At 39.8% G+C, this 27,727-nt stretch overlaps 1 protein-coding gene across 1 annotated transcript in view; it reads right to left on the bottom strand.

The window, feature by feature from the left end:
- Positions 1-258: 258 nt before the first annotated feature.
- LOC122539941 (SWI/SNF-related matrix-associated actin-dependent regulator of chromatin subfamily D member 2-like) overlaps positions 259-27,727 on the bottom strand; it is a 44,866-nt gene continuing 17,397 nt past the window's right edge. Inside the window, exons 9-13 of the mRNA XM_043675139.1 lie at positions 27,410-27,507; positions 26,372-26,507; positions 9,978-10,100; positions 7,861-7,962; positions 259-5,740 (exon numbers count right to left, since the gene is read on the bottom strand). Of these exons, the coding sequence (XP_043531074.1) occupies positions 5,687-5,740; positions 7,861-7,962; positions 9,978-10,100; positions 26,372-26,507; positions 27,410-27,507 (513 nt within the window). The 3' untranslated portion in view covers positions 259-5,686. The remainder of the gene's footprint in view (positions 5,741-7,860; positions 7,963-9,977; positions 10,101-26,371; positions 26,508-27,409; positions 27,508-27,727) is intronic.

Raw genomic sequence — 27,727 nt, 5'->3', positions numbered from 1 at the left:
ACACTTGGTATGTTGAATGACTTGTCTCAAAATTGTTTTTACTTGGTCCAACAATAATAACAAATATTCATTCTGACAAATGGCAGTGACACTGCCCAATTTGATGGAACACAGACTTTTGATATTTTGTGGTTAATATTATTTTGAATTACATCTGTTGCAAGTAATATAACTTGGGAGAATCCCTGCATCCATTTCTCCCAGTTCTACGCCATCCCAGAAAAGAGCAGTTATGAAATAGAATACAAATCAACTTTGTTATGGTCTCTTTCCAATGCAAGAATCTCTATAGGAGACTTTTACATAACTTTTTATTGGCTCTGGTACAAATGTGGTCCCAAATTGAACAGAAGCACCAAATTGCAATGCATATAGACATAAGCGTTTTTGTACCTGTACAGCAGTGCCTGTAAAATGTATCTGACATTTTTTCATGTTGAAACTTCCACCCAGTGAATGTCAGTGAACCAGTAACATTTTGTATTTCTTAAGCAGAGTTGTACTTAAGGGCTTCAGAGTTCCCATGAATCCATTCATGGAATGCAGCGCATAAACCAGTATTACAGTATTAATATTGGTGCTTTACTGGAACTGCTCCATAATATGATTGTAAAATTAGAACCGTGGCTGTCTTGGTCATATTTTAAAGAACCATTAGCTCTTTGGAATGAAATAACATTTGAGCCTCCTTTTCCAAGGCTGTGCAATATTCAAAGTGTCAAAATTAACAATTTAGGCAATATATAATGCAATCCTTGAACAAAATTTCACTTTCTAAAAATCAGAGTCCAGTACCTAACTAATACAGGCATTCTCTATAAATATCCACAAATTGTACCTTAGTCCTGCACACCACTGCATTGAATATAAAAGCATCAAAACATTACAAAACTGTAAATATAAACATGTAAAAGCATAACTTCAGTCATTACAGTATTGGCTGTATGCAACAGGAAGAATGTTATATTTTTCAATCAAATTTTTGTTCTAGTTTTGTAGCATATATTCCAACATCCCCACCTTGTGCTTGAAAGCAATTGTATTTTCACTCTGAATTTACTACTGGGAATGGAGCCATATGCTGTTTGTCTGATTCCTGGTACACCTCATCCATCTGCCATGAGGTGCAATTTGTTAACTATTCAGTCCTGTTGCCTACATATTTTAGTGACATGGTACTAAAGCACTTATAAAGTTGAACAATAAATGTCTATTTGCAGACATTGAAGTACTTCAGTTAAATCTCAAAGTAGTATGTACTCAAGTCAACTGGCAACATGATAGGGAGTCTGGTTTTTTTTGTCAACTGCACTGCAATGTGCTTCCTACTCAAAAGTATTTAACAAAGAAAACTATTCCTACATTTGTGAATAGTTTTAAATACAGGTATACTTTGAGCAAATATTTAAGGGTATTTGAACAAAGGGGCTTCCTTTTGAATTGAAAATGTTTTACGTTTTCAATAATTGTCCTGCAGTCGCCCAATCCTACACTTGGCCGACAGTTGATAAACTGAATACAATTTGGATTTTATGCCCAGATTTTCTCTCTGTGCATTCAAGCTGATTGTTTTATATATATATGTACCATTTGCAGCATTTTGTTTAGGAGAACTGGAGAGGTTTCACCTAGTGACGTCCTCGGATAATTGTCTTTGGTAAGGCCTTGCATCTTTTGTAAAATAACCTCGTGGAAGAATCAAAGCAACCTCACAAAAGAAAAATGTTTGGATTTATGGAACCTGGTGGGCAGCGAAGTGTAACACCGAACTACTATCAGGAGGTAGCTAACTTTGTTTACTTTTTGATGGAAACATAAACTATGGTGGTTTTAACCTAATTAAAATGTTAGTGTAACTGGACAGTTAATCCAAAGGCCAATTTTAAGTAATTTCGATTCCATTTTTTAAATTTGAATTTAGAAAGAGTTTCCATTATGGTGACCATTAAACAATCATGAATTGTCACAAAACAAAAATGTGATTCACTGTCCTTTCTGGAAGGAAATCTTCCATATTTTCCTGGTTGGCATAGCATGTGACTGCAGATCCACTACAACTGACTCCTAATTGTCCTCTGAAATCGCCTAGCCTAGTCCCTTGGTTTAACGGTATTAGGGACAGCAACAAATGCTGCCCTTACCAGCAACTCCCTTCCCCAATATCATTAAATAATATTTTTCTAAAACAGTTACATTAAGTAACTTTATAGAATTCTTCTAGTGCAAAATTTCCTTTTCTGGATTTGACTTAGGTTATGAAAATGGAACTATTTCCCATTTAATCTCTATCCAGTTATACTTGCTGGAAGTGGATGTATATTTTGGATGAGGGAAGATGTGGTGTTAGATGAGATTGACTCAATGGCTGCTTAGCTACTTAGTTTTAGAGAATGGTTACTTGAGTTGCCTCTAGGCAAGGAAACCTACCCAACATTGCTGTCCGAACTCACTCAGCAGCGAAGGAAAATCTGTCTTAATTTAAAAAAATCATGTATTGTATGACAAGTTACTGATGGTTGAATTATGCTGATTTGCTTTTAATGCAACTAAATGCAGTAACTTAATAAAAGCAAATAGCATATTTCAGAAAACTGTGCACAAACCACATTATCCAAAAATGCACCACAAACTCAAGATCCTACGTTCTATAAATAAAACGCTTTCTACAGACATTTAAGGAGTTTTGACTAAAAATACCATCTCAATGGAAGCAGATCCATTAAGAACCTGATGACTAACTGAAGCAAGATCAGCTAGCATTCTGGTTGGACTGTATGACTTTAATGTTCATTTGATATAAGGAAATTGCTATCCCAGTTCATATCTTCCCTAAAAGAACAATGTGAGGCATAATTATGCAGTATAATGACTTTTTCTTAATATTATGAATGAACAGGACAGAGACATCACCTCCTGGTTGCAGATATTGATGCCTTGCCCAGCCACCTAACCACAATCTCATACAATTTCTCAACACTTCAAAATGCATTCTAAACTATTCTACACTTTCACAGCAGTCATTTCTGTAAACCATTAAATCTAAAGCTTTGCAAGATCTGAATCTCAGATTTAACATTTAAATTTGCACTCAGCAGTTTGTAATTACAACAAATGTAACTTATACCTGAAATATTCAACAGTCAAGTACCTTTATAAATGTAACTTTCCTTGATCTTAGATGATTTTTTGTTGTATATTTTAAAAAAACAATTGTACAATGCTATAGGAAAGCAATTTCTTTCCTAAATTATATTTCTTAAGGAAATCCTAATAAAATTGCATTTTTAAAAACTCCACAAAGGTGGAATTAGAACCTCTCAGTATTCCTATTAACATTCCTATTATTTGCTTAGATCTAGCTCTCTGTTCGGATTTACATTAAGGACCCAGATCTTTTTCTATTTATTGGGCATTAAGGCTTTGACTGGTGTATTCTAATTATATTACACTCCATATGGCTCTAGATCTGACAGACTTTATGATGATTATTTAGAAACAGAACAGAACACCAATTTGAAATTGAGTTGTACAAACCTAAAATCAAGTTCAATGTTTATTACAATTGGGTTGAATAACACTTTAACCCCCATTAACTCTTTTGATTACATCAACTTTGTCCTGAGAGCCTGTTTTCAAGCTTAAGTTTTCAAGTTTAAATTTACAATGGCGTTCAGCAGTATTGGAAAGGAATTTAAAAAGAAAATCACTGGTGCAACTTCAAAGGAACGTTTTGAACTAATTAAACAAGTGAGGAGATACACAACCAATGCCTTTTTCCTATTATCCCCTACTCTGAACTTCGAAGTCCACATATTATTTAGAAAGCTGAAAAATGGGATTCTCCTCGTTTTCAAGATTGCTGAATGATTTGTCAGAAACATTATCTTATATCTTTTTGTAAAACCTGATGGTGTATTCTGTTCAAGGCCCAAGTCTACCCCGAACCTCCTAAAATGATGTATCAAACCAGAATTCTTTTTGATTCCCCATTATATCCACAAACGGGGAAGAGATTCAAAACACAAGTTTTTCTTTTCAGCATCAGTTATCTTGGCAATTCTTAACACCATGATTTCTCTGGGTTGGATGAAGACTATTGTGATGGTACATGTTTAGATTCGTGCATGCAATGTGAATGATGTTTTAACACATGACAAAATGTCCTTGGAAGAGATGAGTTCATAGGATGCTAATAAAGAAAAGGCAGATTCTACAGCTCAGTAGAAACACATCTTGCAGTCTGTCACTGCAAGAGGGTAAACTGGATAAGATGCACATTTAGCGCTGATCTAAACAGGGCAGTTATCTGTGTAATAGAATACATATTCGATTGATACAGATTGAAATAATCCTTCAAGCAGTGCACAATGACTTTACTTATGACATTTAGTTCCAATTCCAGCTTGCCAATCTATCTTTTGAGACTGAACGGATTAAAACTGTAGGACAAGAGAGGATTCGAGTTTTACAAAACGTGAATCGGGCAGAGACATTGTTTGGTCAGGTCAAATGTTTCCACAATATTAACCAGAAAAGATACAAGAATTCTTTATTGCAATCTGGTAGCTGCATAGTCTCCTAACGCAAGATCAAATTTTGGGCAAACATACTCCAGGATAGGTCTGACAGGGTAGGTGTTCAAATTATACACCTCGATCCCCCACCGCCCTCTGGCTACACCCATACACCCGCTTCCCAGTAGGAATTTAGAACAAGGGTGCGTACCTTTCAGGATAAGGGGCTGATCATTTAAGGTCTGAGATGCAAAATATCTTGAAGGGTTGTAAATCTTTGGAATTCTCTGCACCATGATGGAATATATTTTTAAGACTGAAATAGATGGACTTTCTGGTCTCAGGAATCAAGGCATGTGGGACGTGTGTGAGAAAGTATTGTTAAAACTTAAGATCAGCCATGATTGTACTGAATGGCACAGCAAGTTTGATAGGCCACATAAGTCTTGATTTTTTTTGTGGCTTCAGGTTTATTACTTTGCTTTGAATTTAGAGTGCAAATGTATTCATATGTCAATAGTGCAACCAGCAAGTTGTAGGCATAAGTGTACCATTAAACTTGTTTCTGATTTAAGTGCTAGGATGCCTTACAAGAATAAAAAATGGCTTTTGTTCCTGTGAGACTGCAGCTATCAGAAGTAATTTTAAGTATAACCCTTCACTGTCCAAGAGGCTAATTAAGCTCCTGAAGTTCACTAAATCATCATGTTCTTTATGAAGCCACCAGGCTACTTTGTGGACTTCTGAGCACAGTTACTCAGTTGTGCAATCTTTTTCATTCCAACACGAAAAAAAGTGCAAATCTAATGGCAGATTTGGGCCATGCCAGAGGCCTTTCAATCAAATCGAGTTCCTGGAGTTTGTATATAACCAAACATTGGGTGAACACCCCTGAAAAATTTAGCAATGGCTTTTAAAAAGATCATTTTTTTCCTATTACAGCTGGTATTTCTCAGCCATTAGTGCAGCAGAAGGGTAAGGAATGCTACAAACAGGTATCAAATTTTACAGTTTTTTTCTATATAAAAATATGGCTAGAATGTCCCTAGCAAAGTAATTTCTCTGCTTGTGATCTACAATCTAACCAGGCGTGTTTCTCTGACATCGAAGAAGCAGTGCGAGTAACATGAATGTGGAGCTCCAGTTACTTTGGAAGGGCGCAATCATTATACCTAAGTGATACGGATTCCCAGTACTTGTTCCAGTTCTTGTCTGCGTTGCTGAACCTGTATGGAAGAACCAGAGATTTCTTCAAGTTTTGAATACAGTAGGCCTGATATTATACTGCACAACCTTTTACTATGTAGCCTTAATAATAGGATTGATGTTGTCACCCTCCCAATGCCTGCTAAATCAATTGTTAGATGATCTAGCAGTGCACCTTTCTTACAATGACTGGGATCACAGCAGTGCTTTTAAAATCCCCATTCCATGAAAACATTGGAGTAGGCCATCATATTTAACACTAGTGATTTTGAGGCTTTTTCAAATGTTTGTCCAGACTGTATAACACATCTGTTCCTATCAAACCATCTGCCTTAGAGCAGCAAGTCAGATATAGAGTCTAGGTTTGCTGTGTTGCCTTTGCATACTGAAGCGACTGAGATCAGGATTGTGCAAGGGGGAAGAGATGCACTTTAGAAAGTAAATATTTTTGGTCAACTAACCATCTCTTCAGCCACTCCAAGGGCATTAAAATTAAATCACAATATGGTACGCTGGCGAATGACTTGGCGTTTATAGCAAGTTTTCTTTGTAACCTTTTGGTACAAGCCCATAAATAACCACTTCATAAAAATGGAATTGGGAGTTGATGAGATTTTTCTCCAGTTATGTCCTGACCTTAAAGACACAATTAACTACATCTCCATTTGGAATAAACACCACACATATTTTGCTATCCTTTACCTTCTATGACAAGTTGTTAACTTAGGGTCCTAACATTAGGAACAGCAGCTAAATGAGTTTTTCCCTCCAGAAACCGGAAGAGTGAGGAACGAAAAATATCAAATGTACTGCAATTCTGTTAAAATCAGACATGAGATGCAAAGACCATAAAACCTCCCAGACAGTGTCCGAATGCTCCTCATGGCTAATAGAGATCAAACTGGTGAAGATGATCCAAAATCAGGCTTCAACTTTAATCTAACATTTATATCTCTCAAAATTCCACAATAAGAATTCTGATCTTAAGTCTTTTACCAATAGGGTTTGACTGCATGTTTCATTATAAAGACATCTAAACTCCCAAGTCTAACTCCTGTTTTCTTTTGAGATGGTGATGGCTAGAATCATCTAAGTTTGCATATGTTCTCTTCATCAAACTTCCAGGCAGCCTCAGAAAACTAGTGAGCAACCAAAAAGGCAAAATGGTTACAAAATATTGAGGGTGTTGTGGAAGGGAGAAAAAAAAAGATTTTGTAGTACAGCATGTGGAGTAAACTTGCAAGTGTGGATGAGTTCTGTGAAACAGAATTCTGCAGAAGGTTAGCAGTATCACACTGAGTCTTCATTTTCACATCTCTGGGCTCTAGGTGTATCTGCAGTTCAAGATGCTGAGCAAAGACCCAGCTATTTCCTCAGAAGAAAAGGAAAGAAATAGAAACTTAGGACTCAGTCAACCCATAAACAACGTTGTTCGCACAGAAAACATATCCATGGTTAACCAGGAAACTTGAGAGAGTAGAAATCTCATGGTAAATGTGGTACGAGGAAATAGCTGATTATGACAGGTTTTCTCCTCAAACCTGGAAGCAAATCGGATGCCTGTGGTCCCAGCTTGCCAATGTGGTTATAATAATCCAAGTAATCAGTGTCTATATGTGATAACATTTCATGAATCCAATTTAGAGGAAAGATCATCTGAAAATTTAATTCTGTTTTACTTTCCATAATGCTGTCTGATTTTTTGGCCACTTGCAGCATTTCTATTTAATATGGCCATTCAGTTTTCCATAATATTATGCTCTATGGCTGTCTTATTTGTTGATTCAGTACTAAATAGAAACATCAGCAACTGGAGACATAAACAACAGGAATGTGAACTTCAAATGTGATCCACATTACTCCATTGTGTAGGGGATTTACGAATGGCCAACTTATGAACACTTGTACTTACAAACACAGTCCCATACAATGCTGTAATGTCGAAGACCCTACATTGAACATTTTCTGTACTTACGAAGAGCTGCTTTATATTGCGCTGTACTGTGTTCCAACTTGCGTACGAATCAACAAACAAACAGACCCCAAAAATCAAACCTATTTGCAATCTGGGGACTTGTCTGTGTAGTCTTTACAGACCACACAGACAAAAATATATCATTGTGAACAATATTTCTTGTACCTTTGAGAAGATGAATCGTCCAACCCCTTCCTGTGTCCATGGCTCATGATAAAACTCAGCCCTTCTCTCCTCTTCTGGATTTCCAATGACATCAGTCATAATCTGGATCCAATTCAGAGCATAATAAACCTTAGAAGCTTCGCACATCAAATGTCAAAATTAAACAACCACAGTGCAACTCAATTGCAATAAAATTAAACTGAATTTTAAACATTTAGCACAAGATAAAAAATTTCAGAAAATGATTTCTTCATAAACACCCTTTCACTAGCAATGCCAGCAGCGAGAACGGAGTTCTACCTGCCTTCAGCTAGGGCTGCCCTACTTCCATAGCATCACTCTGAAATTACTTGGGCAAGTAGATCACCAAGAGTATTGGAAACATTATCACAATCCTACAGACACAAATTACACTGAGCAACAAGTTGCTTGACTTTTATAGTTTTGAAGAATGTGGTGTTTAATACAATTTTACACCATGTATTAAACACCAACTGTAATTTCACCCTTTGTGATTTTGGTGGTGGTGTTTAAAATGATTAATACCTTTACTGAAACAATGGCAATAGAATGTCAAGCCAAAACTTGCAACATTCTTTTGCCAGTTTCCCACTACATAATTGCATAGCCAGTGTCTTTTGAAATGGTATCTGCAAAAGATAATTAGGGTAATCCTTTATAGTACTTCCTTTCTGTTTGAACACTTTACACACAGTTAGTTGCTGAAGGCAGTGTGCAAAAAGCCAGAACAAGATGTCACTTGTATACGACTGTAATTCAAGATCAGCTCATGTTCCCTGACCTGCTGGTCACTGGCAACTGTTCAACTATGCAGGTGGAAGATAATATTTAACTTGTTTTTTCTGGACTCCAATGAATTGACTTTGTTTGTATTGATATGTGAGTTTCAACTAGCAAAGAAGCAGTGTTAATACTGCCTGAATAGCGAAGCGTATTTAGGCAGAGATAATTAACTTCTTGCTAGATATGGGGGTGAAAGGTGATGGGACAGGCAGCAATATGGAGTAATCAAATCAACTATGATCGTACTGAATTGGTGGAACAGACTCAGGGACAAAGCAGCTGATTCCTGGTTCTAATTCTTTATGTCACCAACTTCCTCAATTATTCTGCATATTTATTCACAATATGAGGTCAAATATGGAGCCAAAAATCAGCTTCAAAATGATGCAGGTATTTTAACAGCCTAAACTTCAGGAGTTACTTAAGTAAGGAAATAGTTATAGCTTTTTTTTTCCCATTACTGATGTGTTTATGTCTTTTTCCCCTGTTCATGTTAAGACATGGGCTGTTTTCTGGTACTGAAGTGAATCAAAGCTCCAGCAATACCTTTGAAATATAACACGATGGATAAATCCTAGATGAAAAGATATTTAATTATGCAGGGTAAATAGAAAAGCCAGGCCCTCTGAACTAGATGGTATACATTAAAATCACTGTAAATTGAACACAAGTAATTATTTCAAATAATCTACAAGGCATTTGGACAGAAGCGAATGAGCTTGTTAGAGGGGTTTCTTTTTCAGACATATTGTCACCATATTGGGTAACATCTTCAGTGAGCCTCCAGATGAAGGTTTCATCCAGAGACTCACTGATGGTATTACCTAGTATGGTGACGAAACATCTGAAAATGAACCTTCCAGCTCAGCGAGCAAACCTACATCCAGAACCTCAACCTGAGCCACAAATCTTCTCAAAACCTGTCAGAGAGTTTGATGTGTTGAGGGGCTGAACTGCTGATACCAAAATAAAATAACTTGCGCCACGAGGTCAAACCTTAATATCATTCAACAGGTTGTTGCATTTCAGGGAGAGCAAAGTTTAGAAAATCTGTTGCAAACTTTATGACCTTCAATGATCTTAGTTTAGATTATTTTGGTTCCCATATTTTAGACCAGTATTATCGATAACTTGCAATATCCTGTCCTTTTCTCACCTCGATATCTAGGTGTACAGTCAGTCATGTGCCCAGGAATCAAACAGGAAATCCTGGTAATTCTTTTGATATTCTGGCCTCGTCTTTTGTATTTTGAAGATTGCAATAAGTCACAACTGAATGTACTAAATGCAGTGGCTTCTTCTTGTGTTCTTACCTTGTAATCTCGACATTGTGACTTTATCCAATCCTGGATGAACTCTTGTGGGTGGTTGCTGAAGCTCAGCATGAAGTCACGTTGGATCTTCAACTGATTGATAGATTCAATTGTGTCATGAATCTAGAAAATAACATAACCACTTATTATTCTATCAAAACACTTTCAGAATCTTCACTGCGTCATCAGATGATCAAAATGTAGCAAAACAGCAAAGTACAAAATGTGTGTGTAAGTCAGCAATTATTACTTTTGCTCATCTCTTGCAGTGTAGTCTGAGTGCGTTATTGGCGGAAACATGGAAAAAGCCATCCTGCTTCATTTAGCAGACAATACGCAAACCACAATTCATATTTCAACATGGCTAACATTGTTTGGCAAATGCATTCTTGATGGCCCTAATAGGGCAGGAAGCAGCGTTCCATAGATTAGCTATGTTAACCCTTTTAGAGGCTCTTGTGGTTCCAGTCATAGTGTCCTGACCTCCGGACCAGAAGGCTTGGGTTCAAATTCCAACACCAACCCAGAAGTATTTCATAATAGAGTGATTAAAAATCTCAAATTCAGAAGAATGGTCTTCTGGCACAGTGTTAGTGCCACCACCTCTGGGACAGAAGATCCAGTTTGAAGTCCCACTTTCCCAGATATATGTCATGATGTCTGAATGGATTGATTACAATTTCTACAATTAACCTGTAAGCACTTCAATCCTTTTTCTCAACTCCATTTTAAAATGTTCATTGTCACTGTGCTGACTGTTGAAAGTTTGTCCTACATATCTGGAGGAAAGTAATTCTTCTGGCCATTGTATATCTTGATATAACTGCTTTTATCCAGTTTTGAGATCAGCTTTAGGCTTTACAGCACTACTGTCTTTCATGAGTATAACTCATTAAATGTAAAAGCTCTGAAATAACTCATCATAATAGACTAGTGAGTAAAACAACAGTCATGGACTGAAGATGTTCACAGGAAGAGAGTCACTTGACTTGAAATGTTAACTCTGATTTCTTTCTATGGATGCTGCCAGACCTGCTGAGCCTTTTCAGTAAGTTATGTTTTTGTCATGGACTGAACTTTATTACTCATATTTCCAAACAACAGCCTGCACAGCACTATAAATTAGCGATACTAAGAAAGTCATTAAATAATATCAAGAATAACTTGGAGGTTGCTATCTTTGTCATGTTGGAAATGTGTTGCTGGAAAAGCGCAGCAGGTCAGGTAGCATCTAGGGAACAGGAGAATCGACGTTTCGGGCATTAGCCCTTCTTCCTGAAGAAGGGCTAATGCCCGAAACGTCGATTCTCCTGTTCCCTAGGTGCTGCCTGACCTGCTGCGTTTTTCCAGCAACACATTTCCATCTCTGATCTCCAGCATCTGCAGACCTCACTTTCTCCATCTTTGTCATGTTGCCTAGTAGATTATAAACTATCACTTTTAAGTTATTGTGTCTTATTGTCTGAATTATTGACATTTGCTTTAAATTTGTTTCTTGCTGATTTCCTTTCATCTCCTGGGATTCGATTTTTCTGACTTAGCTTGAAGTAAACGTTTGGTGTGAGCTGATCCACATTATTTAATACAATTATTATAAGTTAGTAAATGTTGGCCAGCCAGTAATGTCTACATCCCATAAGTAAATAATAAAAGTCTTGTCTTTCAACAGTTAAAATACAGATTTCTGTAATCCTTCCACGAAGTTCACCTAGTTTACACTTCAAATCAGTCACATTATTCTTTTCATGCTATGACAATGTCTCCTTTGTGACATCTTGGCCAAAAATTAAAATAGTTTTGTGGAAATATATACCAGCGCAAAACACACCATTTTTAAAGATAAAATATTAAAACATAATTCACGAAGTTTTGCTCTCTTTAACATTAAGACATTTCTTCCTGAGCATGAGTACACCCTCACGATTCAACTCTGGGTCATGCGTTGTGTTGGGTGGACATTGACAACAAGGCCAGTGAATTGGTCAGGTCACTGTCTGCTAGATACCATGTAGATGAAGGACCTGCAGTGAGGGCCATACTTTACCGAAGGCGCAGAGACAGACAGGGAGAAATCTGAGCTACCTGAGGCATTGCGGATACTGGAGTACATTCAGGGTATGACCTCTGCCATGTCTTGAGGCAGAAGTGCTTGGGTGGGGGTTGATGGCAAACATATTTCTTCATCCATGTTTGACTTCCTGTTGCCCCCAGTGGTTGCTCAGCAGGTTCTTTGTGGTGTCTTTGCACCATTATTTTCAGTCTGATCACAAACCCCTTCAAGTGAATTCGACATAACTGAGTGCCACTCCATTGTTAAATCCCTCCAAACTGAGGACAGACTGACCTAGTTGTGTGAAAATGAAGTGCTCCTCTGTCTCTCTCCATAAAGCCTCGCTACTAGCCCTCTGCTGGTTGCTTAACAGCCCCCAGTTTTCACTGGTCAGGTTTCAGGAGACAGGGGAGAGTGTGCAAGTTGCATAAAGTTGTGCAATCACCAGTAAATAGTGGGAGCTTCGCTTATTAAACTCCTCAGGTGCCTAATCACTTTGCTGCTGCCAGTGGGCGAGTTGTCCATACTGGTCTGTTCTTGCCTCTGGTTGAATTGGGGAAATTGCCCAGCAGGAGCAGCAGGCTAACACAGTGCCTCTTGGACAAGTCACCGAACCCAGATTTGCTGCTTCAACAGGCAGCATTATGGTCTGCCATATGTCAGTCCCAGCCGTGAGGAGGCACTGAAATCTCAAAAAACAAAGCTTCTCTTTGCAAAAATAAAAACAAAAATTGTACTGTGGCCATTAATGTGAAGAGCAGAATAATTTATTATACAAAAACAAAAGAATCCGGAGGGTGGATTTGTGTGAGGATTTGCTTTTTACACTGGAATTGGCAGGTCATCTTTTTATTTGTCAGTACTGAAGGATCTTATATGTAATTCCATCATTTGCTGTTTCTATTCTAGAGATTACTCTGCCTCACACAGCAGGGTCACCACAGTCTGAGGTAATCACAGCCAGTATGATTCTGTGAGCTCATGGCTTCTGTAATCCCTCGACATGAAAGCAAACCAAATCTCCTCAAGCGAACTAGAAAAATAAACTGAGCTCAACTCTTGGACCTTCACATCGCTACCCTTGCATACCAATGTTCATATTAATTTCCATATAAACACTGACGTGATAATTTATTAAGCAGCGTGAAAAGAGATCAAAGTCATGAAATGGCTGATGATAAATCAACAGGAGTACAAGAATGTGAGGTCGGCAGTGGTCAGATTTCAGTACAGTCCCTCAACCCTTTGCCTCCTGGGCACTTATAGACCAATTCTTAGCAAATCCACTAGAGCAAAATTCAGAACTAACTGACGAATGCCACTCAGAATACAAAGACTATTAGAGATATCTGGCATCAGTATTGCTAAGTCCTAGGGGCACTGACTATATATACTCTCTCCTTCTCCAGTACTCCATCAAAATAGGAGGTGACCTATACTCTGTTTAGAAATTTAATATTTTAATCAAAGAACCTTTAACACCTTTATAAAAACAAAACGATGTCACTCATTGTAACAATAAGAGGATACAGAAGGGTTGTGACTTCCAGTGGGAAGGGGCAGAAAAGCTAATACAGTCTTCATAAAGCAAGATGAGGCAAAGATCAGACTGAGGCCAGTCTTTGCTCCAGAAGTTAACTCGCGAGGTTAAGTATCTGCTGCAATCCAATTCTTAATTCCATTGAATCATAATACCAGTTCTCATCATAAATTTCAATTACACTGTCCTGATTTTTAACCGAACTAGATTAATTTCCCCTTAACTATTTCCATGAAAACCTGTTTAATTTCAATATCCTTCCTTCATAACCTTTATTATATTACCACAAACCATTAACAGCACATCAATATACAACTAGAGGCAGAGCATTCAAAATAAGCATAATATTTCAAAAGTATTTTTTTCTGATTAGCAGAAGACTATATTCCTGATGAAGGGCTTATGCTCGAAACGTTGACTCTCCTGCTCCTTGGATGCTGCCTGACTGGCTATGCTTTAACCAGCACCACAATCTTCAACTCTAATCTCCAGCATCTGCAGTCCTCACTTTCTCCTAGGAGACTGTAATAACCAAATTCGACTCATCATCATATTTCCATACATACATCTCAAAACAAAGCTAACCTTGCTAACAAAAGGAATATTGATGAATGTTTTCTAGTGCACAATCTCACAGCTAAGATTTTTTGCTTTTCACCTTTGATAAGTGACACACATTACCATTGAATCCTTGTTCAGGTATAACCTCGCATTTATAAATTCATGTTAAATTCAACCTCTTAATCCACCTAATTATTATGCTGAACTCACTCCCCCATGTCACAGATTTTTTGTGTCATTGCATATTATTTCCAAGTCTCTCAATTTATAAATTCTGTAAACAAAATAACCCACAGTTTGAGAAATGTTCATTTTTTAATCCCTACTCATCAGCCTCCACTCTCCATTTCCAAGTCAATTTTCAAAACTGTTTACTATTTTACAGTTGATTTAAAAAAATTAACCAATAGAACCATTATCAAATGGAATTTGAAAATCTAAGTCAATTTCCACACATTTAGAGTGTTTACCTTCTTAAAGAATTCCAGTAAATTTGTTAGGCGTGACCCCTTGCTTCTAATTCTATGCCAATGCCTCCTTATTGAACTCTTGCGAAAATATTGTTCTGACTCACCGAGGCAGCACGCTGGAAATTGAATGTTGCTATTCTCAGAATCGTCTCAAAAAAAAATGATTCTATAACGTACAATGAATTATAGAGCATGAAAATACACTCTTTGGTCCCATCAGACCATGCTGACCATAATCCCAAACTAAACAAGTCCTACTTGTCTGCACTTGGCCCATATCCCTCCAAATATTCCCTATTCATGTAGTTATCTAAATATCTTTTAAATGTTACAACTGTACATGCAGCTACCACTTCCTCTGGAAGTTCATTCCACACATGAACCACCCGCTGTGTAAAAATTGCACCTTATGTCTTTTTAAAATCTTTCTCTTCTCACCTTAAAAATATGCCTCCTCGTATGAAATCCCCCACCCTGAGAAAAAGTAACCTGCCATCCAATTTATCTGTACCCTCATGATTTTATAAACCTCTAACCGGTCACCCCTGAAGTCTCAGCCTGTCTAGCTTCTCCTTACAACTCAAACCCACCATTCCCAGGAATATCCTGCTAAATCTTTTCTGAACCCATTCCAACTTAATAATATCCTCCCTATAACAGGGTGACCAGAACTGGACACAGTACTCCAGAAGAGGTCTCACCAACATCTTTTACAAACCCAACATCCCAACTCCTGTAGGAGAGAAAGTGAGGACTGCAGATGCTGAAGATCAGAGTCGAGAGTGTGGTGCTGGAAAAGCACAGCAGGCTAGGCAGCATCCGAGGAGCAGGAGAATCAATGTTTCGAGCAGAAGCCATTCATCAGGAATGATCCCAACTCTACTCAAAGGTCTGAGCAATGAAGGTCATGCGAAACTGTATTTTACAGAATACAGTTGACAGAAACCAGGATTCTGTATTGACAAAAATTACTATTTATTACAAGTAAATGGACCATAGCTAAAGTAAACATTTCTGAAGTACTGGTGTATATATCTCTACTAAAACTCTAACCCTCTTATAAACGTACCCTTTACTACACATATTAGGATAGGGGAAAAAATGGGTGTTATGGATGGAAGAAAAATTGGGAAAACAGTTCAGTGATCTCTGTTCATAGCATTTGCTGAGATGGTTCTGGTGTTGATCAGAGACCTATTCTCTGTATTCCTTCTCTGGATCGTTTCACAGGTTTGCAAGAACCACAGGATGGTTGGTTCAAACTTATAAAATGTCTCTGACCTATTAAACTTCACAGCTTATAGCAACAACAGAAAGAAAGATAAAGTGGCTTTCATTGCATAGAGCAGAGAATGCTCCTGAACTGGTGTTGATCAGAAGGCTTCTCATTCTCTTGTTCACAACCCCAAGCTATTCAGCAACGTGAACTACCATCAAATGGTTGCTGGCAAGCAGAAGACCTCTATCATCGATACCTGGTCACTGGTCCACAGACCAATCAGCTACTGGTTGCTGGCTGAATCTCAGCTCCGGTTTGCCTGCAAACTATACTTCAACTATGCTTCAATAAGCAGATCTGTAATTTGGGCTAATAATTAGTACCAGGGTTACTTGCTTTTAAAAACTGCAGTAACTGTTCTGCAATCCTACTAAATTTGCTTCATTAACTATCCTTCATCTATGATCTCTATTCACCTACTTCAAACCCCATCTTATCACACTCGATTCCAAAAGCAGCTTGCCACTCTCTGTATATCTGCTGACAAACAGCATAACTGGCACCCGCGCCATCTTTAAGAGGCTGCTGTGCACCCAAACAAGCAGTGGCAATCTGACATTGTCCCTCACCAGCAACGTAATTGCACAGGAGTCATTGCTGCTTATGGCACATAGCTGCATTCCCCTCTGGCCCTACAGTCATCCTTTGCACTCACCCCAGAGATCAGTGCACGGACCCAAGACTGTATTGGGCCCAGACCTCTGACTGACTCCAGGGAGCAGCTCTCTAGGCACGATTGAACAAACCCCTAACTGTTCGTACGATGTTGGCTAACAATGTTGTGATGACCCGAAAGGTCTGAGCTTGCCCCACGTTGTAGCCAGACGTACCTCCATGAGCAGTCCAAGTGGATGACTGACTATACCAAGTCCCTGAACAATGTACGGACTTTGCCCATGACTGATGGTATGGGGACTCCCTGACTGATATAGACCTCCATGACTGTACTGAGTATTACTCCCCACCACTTTCTGACATGGCCATTTAGTTGAAAAAGCTTGCATTCCATTTGCGTGCAGGTAGCTGGCACAGTGTGCCATGCAGCAAGATGCCTTTCCTATCTTGGGAACATACATAATGACAAGCAGTCTGTCTGTGTGGCAGAAGTAAGGACTGCAGATGCTGGAGATCAGAGTCAAGATTAGAGTGGTGCTGGTCAGGCAGCAGGTCAGGCAGCATCCGAGGAGCAGAAAAATCGATGCTTCGGACAAAAGCCCTTCATCAGGAATGAGGCAGGGAGCCTCTGGGGTGGAGAGATAAATGGGAGGGGGGGGGTGGGGCTGGGGAGAAGGTAGCTAAAAGTGCACTAGGTGGATGGAGGTGGGGATGAAGGTGATAGGTCGGAGAGGAGGGTGGAGCGGATAAGTGGGAAGGTAGATTGGCAGCTAGGACCGGTCATGGGAATGGTGCTGAACTGGCAGGTTGGAACTGGGGTAAGGTGGGGCGAGGGGAAATGAGAAACTGGTGAAGTCCACATTGATGCCCTGGGGTTGAAGTGTTCCGAGGCGGAAGATGAGGTGTTCCTCCTCCAGGCGTCGAGTGGTGAGGGACCGGCAATGGAGGAGGCCCAGGACCTGCATGTCCTTGACACAGTGGGAGGGGGAGTTGAAATGTTCGGCCACGGGATGGTGGGGTTGATTGGTGCGGGTGTCCCGGCGATGTTTCCTAAAAGCGCTCTGCGAGAAGGTAGCCAGTCTCCCCAATGTAAAGGCAACCGCATCAGGAGCTACGGATACAATATCGACATTCCCACCAGTACCTTTCCACTGACACTTCTATTCGTTTGGCTGAACTAGTCCTCACACTTAACAATTTCCTCTTTGAATCCTCCCACTTCAGCCAGACGAAAGGGGTAGCCATGGGCACCCGTATGGGCCCCAGCTGTGCCTGTCTCTTTGTCGGTTATGTAGAACAGTCCATCCTTCGTAGCTACACTGGCACTACTCCCCACCTCTTCCTCCGCTACATCAATGACTGCATCGACGCCACCTCGTGCTCCCGGAAGGAGGTTGAGCAGTTCATCAACTTCACCAACACATTCCACTCCGACCTTAAATTCACCTGGACCATCTCTGACACCTCCCTCCCCTTCCTGGACCTCTCCATCTCCATCAATAACTACTGACCTAACACTGACATTTTTTACAAACTCACCAACTCCCACAGTTGCCTGGATTACACCTCTTCCCACCCTACCTCCTGCAAAAATGCCATCCTGTATTCCCAACGCCTCCGCCGTATCTGCTCCCAGGAGGACCAGTTCCACCACAGAACACACCAGATGGCCTCCTTCTTTAGAGACCGCAATTTCCCTTCCCACGTGGTTGAAGTTGCCCTCCAATGCATCTCGTCCACATCCCGCACCTCCGCCTTCAAACCCCGCACCTCCAACCGCAACAAGGACAGAACCCCCCGGATCATCACCTTCCACTCAACCACAGCATAAACTGCCAACATTTCCGCCACCTATAAACGGACCAGGGATATATTTCCCTCCCCACCCATTTCCGCAAAGACCTTCCCTGCGTGAATACCTGGCCAGATCTGTCAAGCCTCTTGAAATGCCAGTATGCCTCAATGATAGCACCTCTCATTCTTCAAAACTTCAGTGAGTGGAGTGCTGACCTATTTAGCCTTTGCTCCGAAGAGAGTCCCTCATCCCTATGATCATCCTAGGAAACCTCTTCCGTTATGGGACTAATTTAGTTTGGGAAATTTGGTTGGCATTGATGAGTTGGACCGAAGGGTCTGTTTGCATAATGTATGAATCTCTGATTCTAATTGCCTCCAACGAAATGATATCATTCCTTAAATAAGGTGACCAAAACTTCTCGCAGTATTGCAGATGTGGTCTCACTAGCACCTTATACAGTTGCAGTAAGAATTCCCTGCTCTTACACTCCAACCTGCTTGAAATAACGCCCACTGGATAATTTAGACACTAAGTCTTCAAGGTGACCAAGATCAGGTCTTAAATTGCAACAACCCAGTTTAGCTCATATTTAACACAGAATGCCACCTTGGGTGAAGGAGTCAGTGTACAAAAGTCTAGCTTCCTGAAGGACAACTAATATGGTCTGATTAACAAAAATTTTCTATTTAGCAGTAATTGAAGAGGTTACATGGAAATCAGGGGTTAGCAATAATGCCATGTCCTAACAATAAACAGCAAAAGAATTCTACTGAGAGTTTGAACACTGCTGAAAACCATGGTCAGCTTACAGTGTTCACTTCCTTAGCCCTTTAAGACATTTTGGGACATCATCTATGACATATTTTCTAATACTTCATCAAAATGTATTCTGGAAAACCTCTGAAGATTTCAATTAAGAAAGTGAGTGTTGTGCTACTTTGCTTTAAGTGTAGGAGGAACTGGAGAAAAGGGAGTCCATGGTAATAGAACATAAGACATTACAGCACATTACAGGCCCTTCAGCCCTTGATGTTGCGCCGACCTATGAAACCAATCTGAAGCCCATCTAACCTACACTATTCCATTTTCCTCCAAATATCTATCCAATGACTATTTAAATGCCCTTAACGTTGGCAAGTCTACTACTGTTGAAACTACCTCTGACATCTGTCCTATATCTTTCACTGCTCAATTTAAAGCTATGTCCCCATGTGCTAGCTATTACCATCCAAGGAAAAAGGCTCTCCCTGTCCACCCTATCTAACCCTTGATTATCTTATATGTCCAATTAAGTCACCTCTCAACCTTCTTCTCTCCAATGAAAACAGCCTCAAGTCTCTCAGCCTTTCCTTGTAAGACCTTCCCTCCATACCAGACCACATCCTAGTAAATCTCCTCTGAACCCTTTCCAAAGCTTCCACATCCTTCCTATAATGCAGTGTACATAAAATGGGCATCTTGTTGGGTTTCCCCTTCGTTTGGAAGAGGAATGGGAGAAGGATGAGGTTTGGAGGACAGCAAATGCAGAAAACAGGGAATGAAGAGCTAACAGAACTTCTGCCCCCTTGTGGCTACAACACATCCCTTCTCTTTCATGTTTTATTAGCACAGTCCCAATTCATGCTTGTTTTTAACTTTCCATCAAAATAACTCCCTATGAGTCCCAAAGTCCTATCTAATCAGTGTCTGAAATACATTGCTATGGAGAAGCTCAAATCAGTACGTGACTTTCATTGGATTCCAGGCTCTTAAATTATGATTTGGAAGCTCATACAAATTGAAGTTTCACAGAATGAACAGCACACATTCTGTCTAAGACGTAGCTCGGTATGATGTTACTTAATTCTGTCACTAAAGTGTTACATTCACTGAAATTCCCCATCTTGATACCTTGGGTAGAACCATAAGAAAAAGGAGTGGATGTAAGGCCATTCGTCCATTGAGTCCACTCCGCCATTCAATCATGGCTGATGGGCATTTCAACGCCACTTACCCACACTCTCCCCGTCTTCCTTAATTTCTTGCGAGATTAAGAATTTATCAATCTCTGCCTTGAAGACCTTTAACGTCCCAGCCTCCACTACACTCCGTGGCAGTGAATTCAACAGGCCGACCACTCTCTGGCTGAGGAAATGTCTCCTCATTTCTGTTTTAAATTGATCCTCTCTAATTCTAAGGCTGTGCCCACGAGTCTTAATATCCCCACCTGATGGAAACAATTTCTCAGCATCCATCCTTTCTAAGCCATGCATTATCTGGTAAGTTTCTATCAGATCTCCCCTCAACCTTCTGAACTCTAATGAATACAATGCCAGGATCCTCAGCCGTTCGTGGTATGTTAGGCCTACCATTTCAGGGATCATCCTTGTGAATCTCCGCTGGACATGTTCTGGTGCCAGTGTGTCCTTCCTGAGAGGAGGGACCCAAAACTGGACACAGTATTCTAAATGGGGCCTAATCAGAGCTTCATAAAGTCTCAGTAATACATCACTGCTTTTACATTCCAATCCTCTTGAAATAACTGACAATATTACATTTGCTTTCTTAACCACGGACTCAACCTGCAAGTCAACCTTTAGAGAATCCTGTACCAGCACTCCCAGATCCTTTTGTACAGCTTTGAGTTTTCTCACCGTTTAGAAAATAGTCCATGCCTTTGTTCTTTTGTCCAAAGTGCAAGACCTTGCATTTGCTCACATTGAATTTCATCAGGACCATTCTCCTAACTGTCTAAATCTTTCTGTAGCCTCCCCACCTCCTCAGAACTACCTGCCTGTCAGCCTAACTTCGTATTATCGGCAAACTTCGCCAGAATGCCCCCAGTCTCTTCATCTAAAGACAGGTGACTAAGGGAAGAGACGAGTGATTCAATTCCATTATTGGTATTCTGTGTGACAGTCAAAAATTAAAAGTTCTTCTTGAATGTTGATACATATCTATTTGAATTCAGCTTGATTTCTTTCTCCATTTTAATAATATTTATTTGCTTGTCTTTTTCAAACCGGAGATCATCTGTAAGCTTTAAAGATTATTAGTTCATCAGGCAGATTCTGTAGTTAAATGGGAAAAGCAACAAGGAGTAATATGTATAAAAATTGATTATAGCATAGTTTGGTATGTTGTTTCTGAAATTATTCAGCTGTTTAGTCCCTAAATGTAGTCATTTCTTCCTTAAATCTCTCGACTTCTCTCTCCTCTTTTTTAAGATGCTTCGTTAAAAGTTTACCTTTTTGTCCAAATGTTTGGTCATCTGTCCTAATATCTCCTTATGTGGGTCAGTGTTTGATAACATTCCTCTGAAGTAATGTTTTGCTATCTGAGACACTAACTGCAAGTTGTTGTTATTCCAAAGACAATTTAACAAGCTGACCAATAATGTGAACTTTATAATAAAAACAGAAATACTCAAAAATATCAGCAAGTTAGGCTGCAATTTTTGTCTCTGATTTCCAGCTTCTGCAGTATTCTATTTTTCATTTATTGTGAAATGTATACTGAGTTATGGCTACAGTTTCATAGTTCCATTGCAATTTGAGTTTTTAGCTTTACAGTTATAATCTTAAAAAATGCGTATTTAAGTAATGCTTTTCAGGCTCACTGGACATCTCAAAGCACAAAGCACTTAAGGTGAGAGGGGGAAAGTTCAAAGGAGATGTGAGGGGCAGGTTTTTTTTAAACAGAGAGTGGTAGGAGTCTGGAATGCGCTGTCAAGGGTGGTGGTGGAGGCAGATACAATAAGATGCTCAAGAGACTTTTAGATAAGTGTGTGAATATGCAAGGAATGAAGGGATACGGACCAAGGGCAGACAGAAAGGATTAGTTTAATTTGGCATCATATTGGCACAACATCATGGGCCGAAGGGGTCGTTCCTGTGCTGCACAGTTCTACGTTCACTTTTGCAGCCAATGGAGTATTTCTTGAAGTATACTCACTATGGTTATGCAAGAAACGTAGCAAGCTTCCACAAAAAGTAATATGGTCATGATCAGATAATGCTGTTTTGAGGAATAAATACACTGGAGAGGCAGCCTTGATTTTTGTGATCAAGTCCAAGAATCTCATGGGTTTTGGCTGAGTGTGCTACCAAGGGAAGCAAAGCGAGCAAAGAAATCTTTTGAAAATTTGGACTACCCAGTGAGCAAGCATGATCTAAGCTATACAGGTCGTTCTGCTATAACACATGTTTCATTAGCGCAAATTGGCTATAATGCGATTGATGAATCGTGAACATTGTTTGGATAACACAAACTTTCTACTGAATGGACATAGCGAATTTCTATTAGTGATCTTCTACAGCGTAATTTTCTCTAGCTGTTTTCCACAGCTTGATTTCCTATAGCACACGAGGTGGCAGAGGAATGCCACTGTTGCGTTATAGCAGAACAACCTGTAGTTGGAATAATCTGGAAAGTTATCTCTGTTTATTACCTGAGCTTGCTAGTAATTTTACCGAGCTATCGCAAAATTTGAAACATTTGTCAGTCAAAACCCAGCCAAACGTGAAGCCAACATTGTTTGATGGCAAACTGTAAACCTGAAACATATCTGTGGCAGCACTAGTGGCTATCACCATGTGATTTTATTTTTACAGGATAATGTATTAAGTTTGATCACCACCTTTTGCAGGACTAGCCTCAATCCAATTACATGCCTCTCACTAAGCACTGCATAATAAATAATCACTGCTTCTCAAAGAGGCCTTTAAAAATTACAAACTCAGTGCTCACTATCTCATATCATTTCAAGTGCACTGTGGCAACCTTTCCTCACACGTGGTATTCAGTCACTATAGGTGCAATACACAGCCAGATGACACAAAGAAATCACAATGGAAAAATATAGAAACTAAGGTTTGTATAACATAAGGAATGTGAGGAAGATGCTGGTTCAGAACACCAAATAGATTAAAACAAAAACAGAAATTGCTGGTGAAATTCAGCAGGCCTGCAGCACCTTTGCCAAGATAGCAGAATTATGTCCAATGACCCTCCTTCAAGCCACAGAAATTAATTATCATTCAGTGGAGTGAACAACCAGCTTCCAACATTCAGATTTTCAAACTGTAATTGCAGTTAATAGCTGCTGTTTTGTAATGAAACATGAAGATTTATAGTTTTTTGGGGGGCTTATGGCTTGGCAGATACATACAATAATAGTATATTTTTGGAATGAAGCTCTTGAGAGTTTTTGTTATTCACTCATGGGAGGTAGGGGTCGCTGGCAATGCCAGCATTTATTGCCCATCCCTAGTTGCCCTTGGTGAGCTAGAGTATTATAGTCATACAGCACAGAAACAGATCCTTCAGTCCAACTCATCCATGCCAACCAAGTTTCTCAACTAAACTAATCCCATTTACCTACATTTGGTCCATATCCCTCTAAAGCTTTCCTATTCATGTACCTGTCCAAATGTCTTTTGAATGTTATAACTGTACCTGCATCTACCACTTCCTATGACAGTTCATTTCACACATGAACCACCTTCTGTGTGAAAAAGTTACCCCTCAGGTTCCTTTTAAATCTTTTTCCTATCACATTAAAAACATGCCCCTAGTTTTGATCTCCCCACCCAAGGGAAAAGATGTTTGGTATTCACCTCATTTATGCCCCTCATGATTTTATAAACCTCTATAAGGTCACCCCTCAATCTGCGACACTCGAGTGAAAAAAGTCCCAGCCGATGCAGCCTCTCCCTGTAACTCAAACCCTCCAGTCCCGGCAAAATCCTGGGAAATCTTTTCTGGACGCTCTCCAATTTAATAATATCCTTCCTATGACAGAGTGACCCAAACTATACACGGTACTCCAGAAGAGGCCTCACCAATGTACTGTACAACCTCAGCATGATACTCCATACAGTCCCATGTGCTGTATGTAGACCCACAATGCTGTTAGGGAGGGTATTCCTGGATTTTGTCCCAATGATACTGAAGGAACAGCGATTTATTAGCAACTCAGGGGTCATGAGTGGCTTGGAGGGGAACTTGCACGTGGTAATGTACCCATTTTTTGCTGCCTTTATCCTTCTATATGGAAAGAGTCATGGGTTTGGAAAGTGTTATCTAAGGGTATTTGGTGAATTTTTTGAAAGAATTGATTGATTGAAAGAGTTTTTAATAGAGCCTTACAACATTCAGCCACATCAGCCTCAGGTAATTAGTGATCAGTGCACTGTTATTGTACATTCATTGTTTACTGTGTATCAAGTCGGCACACTGGCTCAGTGGTTAGCACTGCTGCTTCACAGTGCCAGGGACCAGGGTTCGATTCAGCCTTAGGCGACTGTTCTTGTGGAGTTTGCGCATTCTCTCTGTGTCTCCACGGGTTTCCTTCTAAGGTGAAGTTTGGGTGGATCGGCCATGCTAAATTGCCCATAGTGTCCAGGGATGTGTAGATTCAGTGTGTTAGCCCTGGGAAAGGTAGGGCCACAGGGATAGGGTAGGGGATGGGTCTGAGTGGAATGCTCTTCAGAGGGGTGTAGACTCGAAGGGCCGAAAGGCCTGTTTCCACACTATAGGGATTCTAAGTCTTCTGGATTAACTCAACAAGCTGCACCTTTTAGGGACATGGATTGCTCAAAGACATTTGTCTTGGTTATTTAGTTTGCCTACTTAAGTATAAAAGAGTCATGGAAGCAGACCCCTCACTTTAACATTTTAAACTGTGTAGTATTGCACTTGAAAATTGCCATTGTCAGTGATTGGCCAGCAGCTCTTGAGACTTAATTAATTAGATTAGATTCCCTACAGTGTGGAAACAGGCCCTTTGGCCCAACCAGTCCACGCCGACCCTCCGAAGATTAACCCACCCAGACCCATTTCTCTCACCATGGGCAATTTAGCATGGCCAATTTACCTGGCCTGCACACCTTTGGACTGTGGGAGGAAACCACAGCACCCAGGGGGATCCCAGGCAGACACTGGGAGAATGTGCAAACTCCACACAGACAGTCACCTGAGGCTGGAATCAAACCTGGGACCCTGGTGCTGTGAGGCAGCAGTGCTAACCACTGAGCCACCTATTGTCAGCACTAAAATTTGGGGCAGGTCTTGTCGCATGCCCATGTATTTCCTAGTTACATCAGCACGTTTACACCAATGGTAAAATCCTAGTTTGAATAAAAATAACTGAAAATGACTTCAAGCAAAAACTGTACAAAACCATCCAGTAGTTACATCGGCGTACTGTTAAACTTATATTGAAAATCTGTTTCTATCCTTGTGGTTCAAAGAAACAGCTTAACTTTTTTAAATCTCCTTGAAGGTCCACAAATAGATAGAATTAGTGGGAATACTGATTAATTTGTTCTTTGGGGGGTGTGCAGGAGTGGGTAGCTCCCAAGAGAGCGACCAATTTTGTTGTAGAATTTTGCTAACTGTTGCCAAAACACATGGATTATTTGCACATGAAGTTCAGCAAATGGTTTTGATCGATTTTTGGGTGAATTGCACTGAAACACACCACTTTTGTAAAGCGAAATACTTCAGATGCTGCAAATGTGAAATAAAAGATACTGCTAGAGAAAGTCAGCAGATCTGGCAGTATCTGTGGAGAGGGAAAGAGAGTTAATGTTTCAAGTCCAATAGGAGTCTTCGGAATTTCTTTTTATTTAGTCATGGGATGTGAATGTCTGTCTGTCTATCCATAATTGTCCTTGAGAAGGAGATGATGAATCATCTTCTGAAACTGCTGTAGTCTCTAGGTGTGGGGACAGAGTAAATGCTGAGAAGATATTTTCCCTCGTAGGAGGGTCCAGGACCAGAGGACAAATTTCTTTTCTCTAAGGGCTGAGAGTCTTTGGATCTTCTTGCCTCAGCGAGCTATGGAGGCAGAGTCCTTCTGTATAACTAGGCCGAGATAGATAGATTCTTGATCCATAAGGAAACCAAGGATTACAGGGAAATTGCAGGAAAGTACATATGGAGGAATTAAGTTTCAGCTACAATCCTATTGAATGGCAGAGCAGGCCTGCGGGGCCCAATGGCCTAATTCAATTTGTACTTCTTATGGCCTTATTATATTGCTGCAGAAAATAGAAATGGAAAAGGAATTCATATTTATTTTCCTTATATTTCTTTACCTTAATATCCAGCACTGCGATTTCCTGCTGATTGGTTGTTGAAAGGAGGAAGTTGTTCATTTGACTCTTCAAAGGGTCATCAACTTCTACGTCAATGTCATAACATGCTGTTTTCTTCTGATCATTAGGATCCACACTGTGTCAAACAATAAGAAGAGATTTAGAGCCATAATGCTCTGTATCATTGTACTTCGTCACTAATACAACCTCTAAATAATTGCAAAATGTCACATAGATTATGGAAACCTTTGCTTATTGTAACAGCTGTAAGATAGAATTGTATATTATCCAGCCTCCACGTTACTGTACTGAATGTTTTATGGAGATTCTCCTGCTTTACCCAATTGCTAACAGTCTGCTACTGCACCCAAAATCACATATAACTGTGCATACGGTCCACAGTAGAGGCTGTAAGTGAATACTTTTCCAGTTTGTGATAGCATAGGAGCCTCTTAATAGAAATCACTACCAGTTATCCCATTTTAGAACATAATAACATGACTATGTAGCTAAATCCATTGTCTGATGTGATGGTGTATAGTACCAATGCAATTCATTGGAGCTGATGTATTATATTCAGGGAGAATGACCTGGTGTACAATGTATTGGGTGAGAGCTGCCCTTCAGTTTCAGCAACCTGAAAATCTCACGAGTAATTCCAGTCAATGATGCTTTAGCACAATTATCAGCAACTTTGCCCATTGAATTATATTCTTCCAGTCTTCTTTGACCATTAGGCAAGGGCTTTATTGACTTTGTCATTGCTTCCTTGCTAGATTAAAAACCCCACGTGACCCCTCATTGTTTACTTTGCAGGGGTCATGATAAGAAGCACTTTTACATCAGGTGCAAGGTCAGGAGGTTGGTGGTAGTTTTCAATGCGAATAAAGTTACCGAAGAAGTCCGTCAAGTGCTGTGTGACCTTTAAAACAATGTCCAGCATTGGTCTAGATATTCAACTACTCACGTTGTTGTTGAGTCTAATAATTGTCACAAGTCTGAGCGTGTGAATCACAATATCGACACCCTTTCACTTACCTAATCATGTGATTGATAATGATGGGATCTGGGTGCTGCAGGAGACCAGCCAACTTTATCGGAATTTCAGAGAATTTCATTCGCATGCAGTTAAAGATCTACGAAAACAGATTCACTGTTAACACAGGAGACACAGTAAAAGGCACCAGTAACTGTTGTGCCTCTCAGTGTGAATCTCAGCTTTATTGACAACTAGGCTATTAAGGGTTCTGTGTTTACTACTGACTTGGGACTCCTTAATGAAGGGTTCACATGGACTCCCATGTTAAAATTGTGCTTAAGTAGTTCGACTCAGATGGACTGATCCGATTATAAATA

The sequence above is a fragment of the Chiloscyllium plagiosum genome, chromosome 33, assembly GCF_004010195.1.
Source record: "Chiloscyllium plagiosum isolate BGI_BamShark_2017 chromosome 33, ASM401019v2, whole genome shotgun sequence".
In the NCBI taxonomy this organism is placed as follows: Eukaryota; Metazoa; Chordata; class Chondrichthyes; order Orectolobiformes; family Hemiscylliidae; genus Chiloscyllium; species Chiloscyllium plagiosum.
This window is presented reverse-complemented; position numbering and strand designations above follow the sequence as displayed.